Raw genomic sequence first — 12,649 nt, 5'->3', positions numbered from 1 at the left:
AGTGTTTGCAGAAACAGAAAATTTGCTGTTTCTCTTAAGCTTACTCTATGCTTTCAAACTATAAGTGTAAATAAATTTAAAATAATAATTAAATAATAAAAACATATATTTCTTTTGTCGCATTATATATCTTTACAAAGAACAGCTGATTAAATTTGAAAAGGCTCTTTCACTTAATAACATATGTTTGCTGCAATGCATTTCTTACGGGTATTTCTGTAACTTTTAGAGACCAGTGGGGCGGAATCCTGAATCGGGAACGGGATAAAAAGTATCCTATGTCCTTCTCCCAGTTCTTAGCTACCTCCTTACCAATTTTCAGCCAAATCGGTTCAGCCATCCTTGAGTTATAAATAGTGTAACTAACACGACTTTCTTTTATATATATAGACTTTACTCATCTGTTTTATAACAAAATATTAGTTAATTATTATGAGTTTGAAACTAATAACTTACATCCTTATAATACTAAGCTAACAGCTGTTCCACTAATAAAATTATCAAATAGTTTTTATGAAACGGGTCCCTGAACATGATAATAATAATTTGGGCATGTATTTAATACAGGCTACTAAATAATAAACATTTTAACCAGTAAAAATGTTAATGAAATTACTGAGATTTTATTAGAAATATTGTGAGGTCATGGATAAGGCTGGTACTATACGGACGCTAAATGCGTCGCGTTAAATACGCTGCGCTATTTTTAATTTTGGATGGCAATGCAAGTCAATTTGAGCGACTATACGAGCGCAGTCTACGCGGCACGCTGCCCTCCAACTCGGCGTCGACGCATTTTTACTCGACCAGCCCTGGAAAAACGTTAGCAGCGCGACGTAGATAGCGCTGCGCAACGCTAGGGCCGGACTATACGGACGCTAGATGCGTGGCCCGCAGTCGCAGTCTTGAGTGAGTAGTTATTGTGCTTCTGTGTGAGAGTCATCAACATGTTTGATACTGAGAAGTTCATCTTAGAAGTAGAGAAGCGACCTCCACTTTATGACGTCCAGTCAAAAGAATATTCAAACAGAAATGTTAAAGCTCAGTGCTGGATGGAGGTAGGAGCAGCTGTGCACGACAACTGGGAGGAAATGACTCCCCAAATGAAGGACGAAGCAGGTAACTAAGTTTGATATATTTATAAACAAAGGTGTAATGATGTAAACATATTTTTTCTAAGCACCAAGTACAACTAACTATCTTTGTTGTTTTACAATAGTAACGAAGACAATAATTAATAATAGTACCGTACATAAATATGGGAAGTATATTAAGACAAAAATGAAATTACAACTTTGTTGTGATAATAACTTAACACCGTTTTGAAATCATCTCTTTCCTTAAATTACGGTTTGATTATTATGGTTATTTGTTTAATTGTGTGGTTATTTGACGTAAAAGGTTTAAATATTGAAATGTATGTTAAACGTATGTTATTTGTAACGTATTGTAAAGAACATTAGTAATTTAATTGTGCCATTGCGTACATGATCACAGTTTTTGGCACTTAAAAATCTACTGCTGTAGATATCGAAGTTACGACGCATGGCTAGCCCAGACGGCACCGGCGCCGGCGTCGCCGTCGCGCCGGCGGTAGGTTGGTAGAAAGGGGAGGGGTGAAAAGTCTATTTCTGCGCTATGAGTCGTCCAAGGTCACTGTTCTTCCTTGCCAACCTTCACTAAACCTATTCACGAGTCGATCAATACTGTTTATAGAACTGACACTAGATTATGATACAAAGGTCTAATTTGAGAGGAGCTACAATAACATAACAGGATGTATTCAAAGTAGTCAATTACAAAACTTTTTATTTTAAATTTTATTACATGAGGAAATAATATTGTTATACTTTTTCTAAGTTTACTTTTTCTTCTTTTTACTAAGTCCTACTTTTTCAAGTGATTGTGCTTAGGCATATTGATTTTGCCAGTTTAAGGCTCCTGGTCCATTGAAATACACAAGAACAAGTCCCTTACTACAAGTCCGTTACTACGACCACTTCCTACTGCTGCTCCGACCAAGCAATCCATGTCACATGTAAGCGATTCTTCAAAAATGTAACCATCCCGCCTTTTTACATAATTATGCAATACACAGCAAGACTGAATGATTTTCGTTGCAAAGATCGGGTTCACCAGGATACAGGAATGCATTACTCGCCATTTGTTGCTCATAATTCCAAATGCGCATTCAACTGTACGTCTGGCTCTGCAGTGCCTATAGTTATATACACTTCTCTCTTTTGTGAGTTTCTTCTGTGGGTAAGGGCGCATCACACGTGTAGTTAAACCAAAAGCTTCATCGCCAAGAAATACGAAAGGTACTGTGGGGCCTTCTGGTGAAAGCGGTTTCTCTGTTGGGAGGTTCAGTTGGCCGGCATTCAGTCTTTTGTAAAAGTTTGAGTTTTTGAAGATTGTGGAATCGCCCTCCCGGCCATATGCACCAACATCTATTGCAGTGAAGTTGCACTGTGCGTCGCTGACTGCAAACAATACAAGTGAAAAATACTTCCTGAAGTTGTAGTATAGTGAACCTGAACTTGGTGGACATTGTATCCGCACGTGTTTGCCGTCAATGGCACCAACACAATTTGGGAAGTTGGTTAACTTCTCATATTCCGTTGCCTTCAAAAGCCATTCATCACTTGTAGGGATTGGCATTTCAGTTGACTGCAGTTTTCCCGAAATTGTTTCACAGGTCTCCTCAACAACGAGACGTATTGTTTTTCTTGATACTTGATATTCGAATTCAAGGTCACTGAAGTTCATTCCACAGCCCAAATACCTAAAATATATAACGTAAATATAAGCGAAACATAATATAACTATCTAATATAAGACATTGATACTGCCGTCTTTGTAGATGTGTAGATTTACACGCTTTTAAGTCTTAAATTATAAAACAATTTACTTAATTCTTGTAAAATAACGTCAGAACAGAAGGGGATTTTAGTATAACCTTTTAGTATAGTATAATCTTTTCTTTAATTGTGTTGATCTCCTGAAGTGCGGTAGAAGTCGTGATAAAAATATTAAAATAAAATAAAACAGTCAAGAAACTCCACTCTGATGATTTTACAAGGAATGACCCTAATATGTCCCTAATACACTATAATCAAACAAGAAATGTTATATTATAATTACCTGCTTTAAACCTGTGACAAGTATACAGTTATATGATTCTAAAAGTGCTCCGTTTGTTTTAGGCAAAGATATGATGAAAAAATGGAAGACTTTGCGTGACAATTTCGTTCGGGAACTACGTATTTTAAAGAAAAATGAGACTGGAGCTCCAGCAACAAAAAAAAAAAAGAAATACATTTTCTTTGACCAACTGTCTTTTTTGACACCTTACATGAAGCCCAATGACAAGAACGTATCAAATATTCCACCCCTTGAACACATTATATCTGAACAAGAAGCAGTAGAAACAGTAGAAACAACTAATGCAGATGACAATGACCGTGCTGACAGCGTTTCAAATTCGTCACTAGTTGAACGTCAGAAGAGACAAGAACGTGTGTCAAAAAGAACTAATATTGAGAGAACTTTGACATCAGCTTCAAAAAACATTACATCATTGATGCAAGAAAGCATCGCCATTCAAAGAGCGAACACTTCCTCAGCTAACAGCTCAGATAAATCTGGGAACAAGGCATTTTTAATGTCCTTTCTTCCTGTTATGGACAGCCTACCACCACTTGCTGCCTTTGATGTTAGGATGCAACTAACTGAAGTGTTCCGAAATGCTATTATGAACCAAACACGAGTTCAGGAACCAGTGCCAGTGCGTACCCAAATGATGGACTACACATCTGCGTCACCATTAATGTTCTCGGGCCTAAATTCACCATACACAACTCCGACTCCGACCACACCATCAATAATCGGTGACTATGACGAAAACACCGAATGCTCTAATGCCACTTCCAGTGACAACACTCAAAACCAACCATTTAACATATCAGAATTTGTACATTTTTCCGTGAACCCGGGAATTGAACCATCTTCTAGTAAGAAGAAGTAGTAAGAAGTAGTATTCCGATTAACTGTGGAATAATGACAATTTTGTAATTAACTTCCCAGTGTGTTTGTGCAGAACTGAAACTTCTTGGTCATACAATTCTTTACTTACTTAATAGTAGTTCATATTTTGTAATATGTGGTTAGTTTACTATTGTTTGTAGGTTATCTGTTTACAAAAGACTAACCTAATATAACTATTGGAAAATGTTATAGGCTTACATTGTTCCTTCATTACAAATATATAGAAAAAGGTTGTATTTTATAACTCGGTCAAAATTGGTCTGCTAACTTTCAGAGCAATTTGAGGTAAATGAAATTTAATGTTGTTTAATACGTAATCAATACATAAAATTCAGTTACATTAAGTTTACCAAAATATGTTAACCTAGTGATTATAATGTATCACAAAATGATTACAACGTACCTATTGTGTTTGTAAGTGTCTGACTGCAATTTAAACTGAACGAGGCTCTTATTTGTATTTTTTATCAATATCCGATGTTACATATTGTACACCTGATAGAAATATTTATAATACTATGTTAAAAGAATCATTAAACTAAAACTAATACATATTCCAGAACTGTTTTTGCGTTTTTTTATATAACCCTTACTTCAAACAAACATTATTCTAGAAGGAAAAAATAATAATATACACTAAATGTTTAAAACCACTTCAGGGTCAATCCATCCCAAGGTCCAGGAAAACAATATTGGTTGCTTGATAATCTCAGAAAAAATTTTATTTGGTAGGTCAGTTCCTTATATTTGGGGGGATGCTTGCAAAGGCGAAAACAGCTAGCGGGCAAAACAAATAGGGTCCCCATTTCAAAATGGATCTACCAAATATTAATGTTTCTGAAAATGTCAAGCAACCACTGCTGGAACACTTGACATGGATCTACCCTTCGATTTAACCCATAAACGGCTTACCTGATGGTTATAGCAAGTCTTTCAGCTGGCTCAATACTCCTTTTCATGTTGGTATCTTTCTTCATCAGACCGTCACTGACAAGATGTAAAAGTTCATCAAATGAGCTAACAGACATCCTGTAATATTGGTAAAATTTGTCTTCATATTGTCTGTGCTTCTCAAACATCAAATGAAACGCACCTGTTGTCAATCTGCTGCTTAGAACGGGATGGGTACCCCAACGTCTATCCTGCCTTTTGGTCTTTTCCAAATACATCTCTAGTAGACACTGAAACCCTACAGCACCGATCTGCACTGCATCCATATTGGCAACTTGGAATAAAGTGATCTGGGAAGCAACGTGGCGGTTTCTGCGCTTGTATAGTCTGGCCAGCGGGGCGTTGACGCAAAAACAGCGCGACGCATTTTGCGTCCGTATAGTCTGGACTAGTAGTCCAACTTATATGCGCCGAACTTTGGCGTTAACGCGACGCATTAACGCGACGCATTTAGCGTCCGTATAGTACCAGCCTAAAAGTAAGCAGTAATTCTAACAAAGTGCTGTTCTGATATACATTTTATTATCTCAACTTTCCATAATCAAATTACATCATTTGCAATGAGTCAGGTATACTTTTACATTTTAGAAAATGCGCTTTAATTGTTGCAAAATCCTCAATTTATTTAATTGTGCTTGTATAACAGTGGGTATTTTTCCATGTACATAGCAAACATCTCTCTAATTTCTTTCGATGCATTCAGTTGCCTGCCTTCTCTGCGCCACGCCACTGATTTACTGGTTCCTTATACCTCAACCACAGTCAAATGTCGTTCTATGCCTTATCTTTCTACAATGGTATTGTGAAGTATGCAAACGCATTTTATAAGAATTTCTGTCAATTCGACATTCTTGTCTAGTACCTTCGCAAGGATTCTCCATTTTGAGTATAGAATTCTGAACGCACACTCCACTGTTTTCCTTGCTCTAGATAGCCGTTTTTTGAAATTCCTTCTCCTAGAGTTTAATGTTTTCCTTTTGTAAGGGGTCATCAAATGAGGATGAAGCGGATATGCTTCATCACCCAACATGACAAAAGGAACTTGGATATTTGTATTAGGCAACACTTTCGGTTCTGGAAATGTTATATTCCCAGATTCAATGAATTCATGCAAGTGCGATACAAGGAAAGTTCCGTCATCGCTTTGTTTTCCGTATCCTCCAACGTCAATAGCTATAAACTTGTACTTTGCATCCACTAAACTTGTAGAACAATGGAAAAATATTTCAGATAGTTGAAATATATTGAGGCCGAATTATCCGGACACTTTATTGTCACATGTTTGCCATAAAGACACCCTACCACGTGTGGGAAGTTCCAGAATTCTTCAAAATCACTACCTATTCTCTCAAAATCTTCTACCGATGGAGTTGGCATATAAATTGGCTGTAACTGTTCCCATATTGCAGTAACCGTCTCTTTTACTATCATAGCCACTGTCGATTTTCCCATTCTAAAGCTGAATGCCAACCCTCGAAATGACATACCGGTAGACAAAAACCTGAAAAAAATACTTTGCATCAAAGTAATAGTCATTTTCGTTTCAGGAGGTGTACTGAGGAAAAATTGGAAATACCTATGGGATCAATTGAGCGTTGAATGCAGCAAAATAAAGCCACCAAGATCAGGAGACGCTGCAGATTCGGCAACTGAACCCAAATGGCCTTATTTTAAACAAATGCTGTTTTTGAAAGACATTGTTAAACCTAGAGCTTCTTCAAGCAATCTAAAACCTAAATTAGGTACTGTTACAGACGGAGCTGAACGGGAAGATGAGGTGAGCCACCAAGAACCAGACATTGATTTAAATGAAGCAGAAATAGAACTTTCTAATCGGAATGTGACCGAAACTCAACCTAGTGAATTGAACCAGCCTGAAAATCCCCCTGCAAGTCAACCTCCGAAGAGAAGACGTATGATGGCAACCAAAACTTTATACAACGAAAAAATCTTACAACTGGAGCAACGAAAAATTGACACTATCTAAAGTGCATTACAGCGAAGACCTTGTCCTGACAATGATGACATGATGTTTTTCAAAAGCCTGTTTCCGTTTGTGTAAAAAATACCCATGGAAAAGAAACTTACATTCCGGAGCCGTATTCAACAAGTTGTGGAGGAGTTTGCTTTCATGGTAGGACCTTTACAGCAGCTTTCTCCAGGAACTTCGACAGGTGGTAGACCTACTCCACAGCCATCCCCATCTCTGTCAACGTCTTCGTATGATATTAGGCCTCCGTCAGCTGATAAATATAATCAGAACTATGGACATCAGCCCGACACTCAATCATTCCCACGACATGAAGAGTCATTCCCTCAACATGAAGAGGAATTTTCTGGGCTCACCCTTCTCACAGGATCGAAATATATTTCGTTCTAAATTTGAGCAAAATGTTTAAACAAGTACTCTATTTTAAGCTTTCCAACTTTTTTAACCTAAAAAGGAAACGTTTTTTTGTTTTTCAAATAAAAATGTATTATGTTATTACAGTGATATTTAATATTTGAAGACTTGAAATAAATAACGGGCTAAGTGCCAAAAATTACGAAATGGTTTTTTTTTAATATGTTTCTGAATGTAAAGCCCTACATACCTATATAACGGGGTAAGTGCCAAATGCATTGGAAGTAGTTTTAAATAAATCCGATAGACTGCGCCATGGGCTATGTGCCACCCGCCTAACCTATATGACGGGCTAAGTGCCACTTCCAGTTTTAGTCAGCTTGCTGTTGTTTATTTACAAGGGCTAAAGTGAACTGTTTGAGGTTATGTTAGTGTTTTTCTATTGTAATAATAGTTGATCATTATAACTGTTACTATGGAGAACGTATTTGAAGAACATCATGTTCAAAAGAAAAACAGGAAGAAAGGAGAAGGTACAATCCAGCAGGAGATGAAATTACGAAGAAGTAAAGGATTGGCATACATAACTAAGAAGAAACAAATTGTTAGTGCTAAGGAAGAACCTAGTACTAGGGTAAGTGTTTTTTAATTGATTAATAGTTATTAAGGATAATAATATCATCGCTGTCGTGTATCAAAACTTTTTAAATCAAAAGGCATGGGTTTTAATACCATAGGAAATACGAAATGAACACAGGTTAGACATAGTTAAGAAATTTTGAAGGCTTGAAATATAGGGCTAAGTGGCTGACACTCAGTAATGTCAGCTACTAACATAGGTTTTATTTTACAGGCAATTTGCAAATGTAAGAACGATCAGTTCTGATTGGAAGTTGAAGCTCTTTACTGATTTTTACAACTTGGAGGATAACGTCAAACAAAACAACCTTCTCATGGGACTTCTAATTCTCATACCAGTAAAAAGAAGGCGACATGGTAACTACACAAATGAGAAGGACAGTAGAAGGCAATGCACTATTTGCTTTACTCTACCAAATGAAGGAGGTGGTGTGTTCAGTGTTTGTAAACAAACTTTTTTGGATACATTCTCCATAAACAAGAGGCGAGTTGAAACATTAGTGAGTGCGAAAAAATTGGGCATGACCTCATACACTGAAAAAAGAGGCAATAAATTGAAAACAAGGAAATTCTCTCAAGAACATGAAATGCTTGTTGTTGGACACATAAACACTTTCCCACGTGATGAGAGCCATTACACAAGGAATAAAAGTTCGAGGAAATATCTTAGCCAAGATCTAAGCATAAATAGAATGTATCTTGCATTCAAAGAACTCCACACTGACTCTCCGATAACTTATCGTTACTATTTTAGTACTTTCAAGAAACATTTCCCAGACTTATCCTTCCGTCTTCCAAGAACAGACACATGCGACACATGTGATATTTTGAAAGCCCAGAGACAGGGCAGCCCTGGAAACAGAGAGTTACAATTTAAAATTGAAAATCATCATAGGAAAGCTGCAAAAGCTTTATCTGTAATGAAAGACGATTTAACCAACTCAAAAGATTCTAATCATAGATCTTGCACTGTATCTATGGATCTTCAGCAGGTGCTGTCACTGCCATGTTTAACACACAACAAAATGTATTATTCACGACAGTTATCCTGCTATAATTTATGTATTCATGTGGGTGACTCCAATACAGGAAATGTGTTTTTATGGAATGAGTCAATAACAGGCAGAGGAAGTAACGAAATTGCTTCTTGTTTTTTGAAGTCCTTAAATAATGGAATAACCAACAAAAAGGTTCTCAATGTGTGGAGTGATAATTGTTTTGGACAAAACAAGAACAAAATGTTATTGTTCTTGTGGTACTATCTTATCTCTACAGAACAGTTTCATGAAATTAATCAAAAGTTCTTGGTACCGGGGCACTCTTTTATGAGCTGTGACAGGGACTTTGCGCTCATTGAAAAAAGGAAGCGTGTTGAAAAATGCGAAACACCAATGGATTTGGTTAGTTTGATAGCGAATGCAAACAGGCAAAACCCATATACAGTCACACTAATGGCTCCTGAAGATTTCTTTGACTTTAAATCCGCTGCTGAAAACACTTTGGATACTAAAAAGTTAGAAATATCCAAGGTACACTGGATTCAAGTATCTAAAGGCAGCGTGAAAGTAAAAACAAGGAGGACATTGAATGAAATGGAAGCATGGAAAGAATGTGATGTGCTGAAGAAAAATGTGGAAATGGGACAAATTAAGGACAAGCTTTTCAACTTGAGTTGTAAGAACAGATTAACAGAAGAAAAGAAAAAAGATTTGCGTCAATTATTACCATTTCTTAAAAATGAAAGCAAGATATTCTATGAAGAAATTTTGCAAATGTAATCAATGGCACATAGCCCATTAAATAGGTTTATGACTTGGCACTTAGCCCATGTTACACTTTTGTATTTTTTAACTCTTAAATGATTCTAGATACATGTCTGATTTTTAGGTATATTGTGTATCTTGTACCCATGTAACTATAATAAAATTATAATCTCAATACTGTACGTAGTTATTTCACCCAACAGAAAAACTTGATTATCTCAAAACTTTGTTTTTGGCACTTAGCCCGTTATTTATTTCAAGTCTTCATAATTTGTTTATTCCTCAAAATCATTTATCAGTCTACTTGAATTGTATTAATTTTGCAAGAGGGTTAATTAAATAATAACAATTATAAACATTGTGTTTACATACCTTAAGGGGATCCGCCTCCTTCAAAAACCAATTTTGGTAATTTTTGACAATTTTTTGTTTTTGATATTATTTCAAAATACATATTCTTAGAAGTGTGTTTGTGAAATTTCAAGTCATTTTGAACATTATTTCTTAAAATTTCGTGAGTTTTTGTTAAATAGAACAAGTCGAGAAATTCTGGCATTTTGCTGTTTTGCTCTATATTTGCTGTCTTATGTTTGATAAGCATTAAGATATGCTTTATAAGTGATGTTTTCAACTAAAGAATTAATATTGTTTGTTTATTAGTGTTATAAAACAACAAATAAACAGTTCACTTTATAGTCATAATATAATTGTACATGTATTATTATCATAGTTTCTATAAGTTGGCAACACTGCACCAGCTGTTGAAGATGAAAAACAACAAGAGCTTTTTATGTTAGAGGTTATGTTTGCATTGTACAAATTGTGTTCTAAGTGTGCAGTAACCTGTAAACCTAATCCTAACCTTACCTATTTTATATAAAGGGTTTTACTTTTATAAAGGCATTTACTTAGTGCTGTGTGTAGTGATTTCAATTGAAGTGAAGAGTGTGCTCTAATAAATTGTTTACAAGAGTTTTTATAATATACATATACAATATGGGTAGAGTTAAAAAACAAAGTAAATAGATCCATGGTAATGAATGTCCAAGAGATGGAAAGATACCAATACATCTGTAGAAAGTAGGTCTAGTAATGAACCCATGGCGAATAACATCCCAAATGCTTTGCAATTTGAAGACAATTTTAGGCCTAATCATACTAATCTTGGTCCTAGTAATGAACAACATAGCCCTATTGCTCAGTCAACAAATAGCAGTTACGAGGAGGATGAAAGCCTACAAAAAAAGGAAAGGCCTCGAGGATTTGAACTTGTTTCGAGCTATAGGCCCTAATGTCAATGTACCTTTCTGTTTACTGCCTCATGGATTTACATCTGCTCAAAGGATTTTTAGCTGAACTACCATGTAAGTTTTGCCTTGATATGAACACAGATGTTACTTATGTATATAAAAATTCATTTGTGATTCAAATAAAGATACAATGTAAGTCATGTGATCAATATTCTTGTTTCGAAACATCAAAAAGCGTTACTGATCAAAGCACTAAAAGAAACTTTTCTGACATAAACAGGAGGATGGTTAAAACATTTAGGTCATTAGGTAAAGGGCACATGGCAATGGAAACCTTTTGTATGGGATTGAATATGCCATGCATGAGCCACTCAACGTATGATAAAGAAGTGGCAAAAATGACTAACCAAACCATCCTGACACCCAAGAGTCACTAAAAAAGGCCAGAATAGAGGTAAGAAAGGCCTATTTAGAAATAGATAGCACATTAGATGAAGTGGGACTAATAAATATATCTGTGAGCTATGACGGGTCTTGGCAAAAAAGAGGTTTTACCTCAAAATATGGGATTGGTTGTATTATTGAAGTTAAAACTGGTCTAGTTATAGATTTTGGGGTTCTGTCGAAATACTGCCGTGTCTGTGAAAGAAAAAAAACTGAAATAACTGAGGAATCTGATGAGTTTGAAGACTGGTACATTACCCACAAGCCACTTTGCCAAGCAAACTATAGTGGCTCTTCTCCAGCAATGGAGACCGAAGCTGCTGCACGAATATGGAAACGCTCAGAAGATATCGGGTTCCGTTACACTAGTGTGATCTCTGACGGAGACTCAAAAACCTATGATCACTTACAATCTCTTAAAATTTATGCAGATAGTATAGTTATAGAGAAACAAGAGTGTGTGAATCATGTGGCAAAACGTTTAGGGACAGGATTACGGAACCTTGTAAAAACCTGTGCTAGTAAGAAAATTACGTTAGGTGGTAAATCCCATGGTAGTCTGAAAGGCAACACCATTGACAAACTCACAAAATACTACAGGAATGCAATTATTAACAACCTTGAAGATGTAGATGCAATGAAAACAGCTATCTTTGCCACAATTGATCAATGTAGATCAACTGACCAATCTCCTCGGCACAGTAAGTGTCCACCTGGGAAAGAAAGCTGGTGCTTTTATCAGAGAGACTTGGCAAATGGGAGTGCTCCTAGAGAACATCTAACAGCTATAAAGACACCACTAAATGAGTGTGTAGTAAAGCATATAACTCCACTGTATGTAAGGCTCTCAGAGAAAGATCTTTTACAACGATGCTCTTTGGGGAAAACTCAAAACGCCAATGAATCCTTACACGGACTTATATGGAGTAAATACCCTAAAGTATCATTTACAGCAAAGAGGAGAGTTATGGCTGCAGTAGGAGAGGGTATATGTATTTACAATGAGGGATATCTTCTAACTATGACTCAGCTTCTAGACCAAGTCGGACTTTCTCCAGGTGCTTCTACTGCAAAGTCACGGCAAGAAAAGAGATTCAGTCCGCCTTCGACTTCGTAAAGCAAGGTCTATAGAAAAATACAAAAAAATACAGGAAGCTGCTAAAATCAAGAAAAATCCAAGAGGAGGAGACAAAAAAAGCAATGGAAGGAAA

At 36.2% G+C, this 12,649-nt stretch overlaps 1 protein-coding gene across 1 annotated transcript; it reads right to left on the bottom strand.

The window, feature by feature from the left end:
• Positions 1–1,932: 1,932 nt before the first annotated feature.
• On the bottom strand, positions 1,933–5,394 carry LOC124358462 (protein ANTAGONIST OF LIKE HETEROCHROMATIN PROTEIN 1-like). The gene is made up of 2 exons (XM_046810758.1): positions 4,960–5,394; positions 1,933–2,785 (listed from the first exon to the last, which is right to left on the bottom strand). Exons 1-2 carry the CDS (start codon positions 5,262–5,264, stop codon positions 1,933–1,935), a joined length of 1,158 nt encoding a protein of 385 aa, XP_046666714.1. The 5' UTR covers positions 5,265–5,394.
• Between the last annotated feature and the right edge of the window lie 7,255 nt (positions 5,395–12,649).

Source organism: Homalodisca vitripennis, chromosome 3 (genome assembly GCF_021130785.1).
Source record: "Homalodisca vitripennis isolate AUS2020 chromosome 3, UT_GWSS_2.1, whole genome shotgun sequence".
Lineage (NCBI taxonomy): Eukaryota > Metazoa > Arthropoda > Insecta > Hemiptera > Cicadellidae > Homalodisca > Homalodisca vitripennis.
Note: the sequence above shows the minus strand (reverse complement) of the source record. Positions and strands in the feature narration are given on the sequence as shown.